This window comes from Octopus bimaculoides, chromosome 16, assembly GCF_001194135.2.
Source record: "Octopus bimaculoides isolate UCB-OBI-ISO-001 chromosome 16, ASM119413v2, whole genome shotgun sequence".
Classification (NCBI taxonomy): domain Eukaryota; kingdom Metazoa; phylum Mollusca; class Cephalopoda; order Octopoda; family Octopodidae; genus Octopus; species Octopus bimaculoides.
In genome coordinates, this window is record NC_068996.1 from 25,500,951 (window position 1) to 25,504,788 (window position 3,838).

Here is a 3,838-nt window from a genome sequence, read left to right on the forward strand (position 1 = left end):
ATATATATATATATATATATATATATATATATATATATATAGGATGGGCTTCTTTCAGTTTCCGTCCACCAAATCCACTCACAAGGCTTTGGTCAGTCTAAGGCTATAATAGAAGACACTTGGCCAAGATGTCATACAATGGGACTGAACCCAGAACAGTGTTGTTGGGAAGCAAACTTCTTACCTCACATCCACACCTGTATACACACGCACACACACACACACACACACACACACACACATGTATAAATGTTTATGTACATACATGAATATAAAACATTAAGCATATGACACTGTTCTATGTAACTTTGTATTGATGAAATTGTTACTTTAACTTAGTTCATACAATTTTTGTTAATGGCTTGTGAGATTGCATCCGGTTGTGAGATACTTAATTCTTTTTACTCTTCAATCAGTCTGGAATCAGGTATATTGCTTGTCCAGTCTTGTGTACACTGTGAACATCATGACATCCATATAATGCAAAATCTCCATAACAACCTTATCTCAGTTTCATATAGTGCTGTCTATTATTGTTAATGATTGTAGATAATTAAAGGCAATTAGAGCATTAGGCTTGCTGTTCTCTGTTCTCTCAAAGCAATTTTATTTGAGGATGGTCATTTTTACTATAAACACATGTATTATTTGGCCTTCACTTCAGCTTTATTATTAGTTTATTTTGTCAAAGTTCTTTCATCACACATTTTGTGACCTCTTCAATGACAACTTGTTCTTCTTAGAAAAGAAGAACAAGTTGTTTCTGGCCTTATTCTATTTACTCCATCTTATCTTTCTGTGATACATATTTCTGTCTCTAATAATAATAATAAATCTGAAGTGAAGGCCAAATAGTACAATTGTTTATTGGCAAAATGACCATCCTCAAATATAGCAATATCTGTTTCAGTACATGATTTCATATCAAGAATCTTGCGAAACAAGATAGAATTTTATTTGAATTTTTTCGTAAATAATTTTGTCATACATATGTAAGGTGAAGACACATGGTTTAGTGGTTAGGGTATGTGGCTTAAGATCATAAGTCACTAGTTAAATGCCTGGTGTCATGTTGTGTCCTTCAGCAAGACATTCTTTTTCACATTGTTCCAGTCCACTCAGCTGGTAAAAATGAGTTGTACCTTTAATTCAAAGGGCCAGCCTTGTCACACTCTGTATCATGCTGAATCTCCCTGAGAACTACATTAAAGGTACATGTGTCTGTGGAATGCTCAGCCACTTGCACATTAATTTCACGAACAGGCTGCTCCATTGATTGGATCAGCTGGAACACTCATTTTCATAACTAACGGAGTGCCAGTCTACATACATAAGAGAATGAAATGGAGAAAATGATCTCACCGGGCTTCTGTAGTTGCCACAATCACAACTAGCCGGATCAATACATGGTCGTCTTCTTATTGTCATGTGGGACTCATTTTCATCAGGTTTATAAGACTTGAAATATGTTTTGCCTACCTTGGAGTTTATGAAGTTGGAAAATGTGTTTGTTGAGAAAGACTGCAAAAGAGGAGAAATGATCAACAGTAGAGTAACATTGCTATAAATTATGTTAATGACAATGAATTTAAGTCTTTCTTGTTTGTAAGAAAGTAAAGTTTTGTTGAAGAATATTTCACTGCTATATTAAGAAGGTTAATTTATAACATAGCTTCTTTGCTGGATAATGATTATAAACTAGCAATTCATAAGAAATATTGGTAAAATGTGTTTTAATTAGTACAGGATTTCTTTTTCAGAGAAAAATGGATTTAAGAGAATTACATGGCAGTGAGCTGGCAGAATCGTTAGCATGCTGGACGAAAAGCTTAGTGGTATTTTGTCTGCCATTACGTTCTGAGTTCAAATTCCGCTGAGGCTGACTTTGCTTTTCATCCTTTTGGGCTCAATTAAATAAGTACCAGTTACACACTGGGGTCAATGTAATCGACTTAATTCCTTTGTCTGTCTTTGTTTGTCCCCTCTGTGTTTAGCCCCCTGTGGGCAATAAAGAAATATATATATATATATATAGTTCAAATTTATAGAAAACAAAGACAGACAGGTGAGGGAACAACAAGCAGGTGTATCAGTTTGACACTTGGGAAGAATGGAAATGTCTTTGATTTTTTGAGCCTCTGCTCTTGAACAGATAGGAATGAGAAGAAAAAAATGGAAAGAGAATGCAAACAAATAGAGAGAGAAAAAATATGTAAGGATTAACAGTTTAATATGATGAAATATACATACATCTACATAACAGCAGTTGATGTAGATGTTGGTTGGTTAGTTGATTTCTCCAGTTATGCTTTATATCATATGGAGAAAGGGGAGAGAGGGTAAAAGATTGATACAGAAAGAGAGAGAGAGTGAGAGATAGAGGGGAGAGAGAGTGAGATAGAGGGAGAGAGAGAGAGAGAGAGAGAGAGAGAGAGAGAGAGAGAGAGAGCGAGTTATCATAAGAGGTGTAGGATGAGTGGAGAGAATGATCATAGACGAGTAGGAGAAGGAGGAGAGGTAGTAAATAACAGAGTAGTAGACAGAGAGGAGTTATAGAGAAGAGAAATTTGTTTTATTTGGTTTTATTATAAGGTAATGAGTATTTTTCTTTTGAAAATTAATATTCATTCCATTATGTTTGTATAAACACCAAGAATTTGATAAAAGTTAAATTATTATTATTGTATGTCATATTCCCTGATATTACTCGTGGCTGCAAAAGTTTCGAAGTTACCCGACTTCTTTATGCTCACTGCGGTCTCTCACCCCTTGAAGGAACTCTTCTGATGAAGAGACTACAGTGGTTTGGTCACATGTTTCGGTGCCCCCATGATGAATATGTCTGGAATGTGATAGCATCAGATCCTCCTCCAAGTTGGTGTAAGTGGAGAGGTAGCCAGCTGAAGATGTGGCTCATGACAGTCAAAGAAGATATGGAGCTTGTTTCTGGTCCTTGAGTCTTTGGCATTTGTCATTGGAACTGGGAATGGCTTCAGCATGCTACAGAATCAGCCACTAACAGACGTGAATAGGCTACTTTGACTTGTAATGCAGTAAACTCAATGGGAGCTGGCTTAAATACTCCCGGGTGAATGCCATAATATGACAAGATAAGAAGGCCCCTCATATAACGAGTAGCACTTTAGTTTCCTTTATTTTGAAGGGAATGAACAAAAGTTCACTCTCTTATGTGTGTGTGTATGTATGTATGTATGTATGTATGTATGCATGCATGCATGTATGTTATCAGCAAGGGAGTTTTCTGGGATATTTGTTCTATATGGTGCAGAATATGCTACAGAGTACAAACTGTGATAAGATGAAAAGGTGGATCAATAGGAAAGCATGGGTAGTGAAGGTAAAAGTGCCATTGCAAAGTTCGGAAACATGTGATACTCTTCATAATGCACTTGACAACATTGTCTTTAATGGACTTGATATAGGTTCAAAACAAGTTTACAAAGCTGAGTCAATGTACTCAGTCTTAGAAGACAGAATATCAAGATTGGTTTGATGATGCTATTGTCACCAGACTTATTGAAGAAAGGAGTAAGTTGTATGAGCAGCTCCTTTTTAGAGGAGGACATGATGTGGGCCACTTTTGTGAAAGGCCTCAAAGATGCAAAATCTAAATTCCAATTCTTTTATTCTTTTACTTGTTTCAGTTATTTGACCGCAGTCATGACTGCAGTCATGCTGGAGCAGCACCTTAAAAGGTTTTTTTCAGTCAAAGAAATTGACCTCAGGGTTTATTCTTTGTAAGCCTAGTACTTATTCTATTGGTCTCTTTTGCAGAGCTGCTAAATTACAGGGATGTAAACACATCAACATCAGTTGT

General features: G+C 36.1%; 1 protein-coding gene across 2 annotated transcripts in view; it reads right to left on the minus strand.

Annotated features, from left to right (window-relative positions):
- The window catches only part of LOC106867806 (protein amnionless), a 95,988-nt gene that overhangs the window by 57,535 nt on the left and 34,615 nt on the right, over nucleotides 1-3,838 (minus strand). For both annotated transcript variants that reach the window (XM_052973622.1, XM_014912827.2), the window contains exon 5: nucleotides 1,363-1,521. In XM_052973622.1, the coding sequence (XP_052829582.1) occupies nucleotides 1,363-1,521 (159 nt within the window). The remainder of the gene's footprint in view (nucleotides 1-1,362; nucleotides 1,522-3,838) is intronic.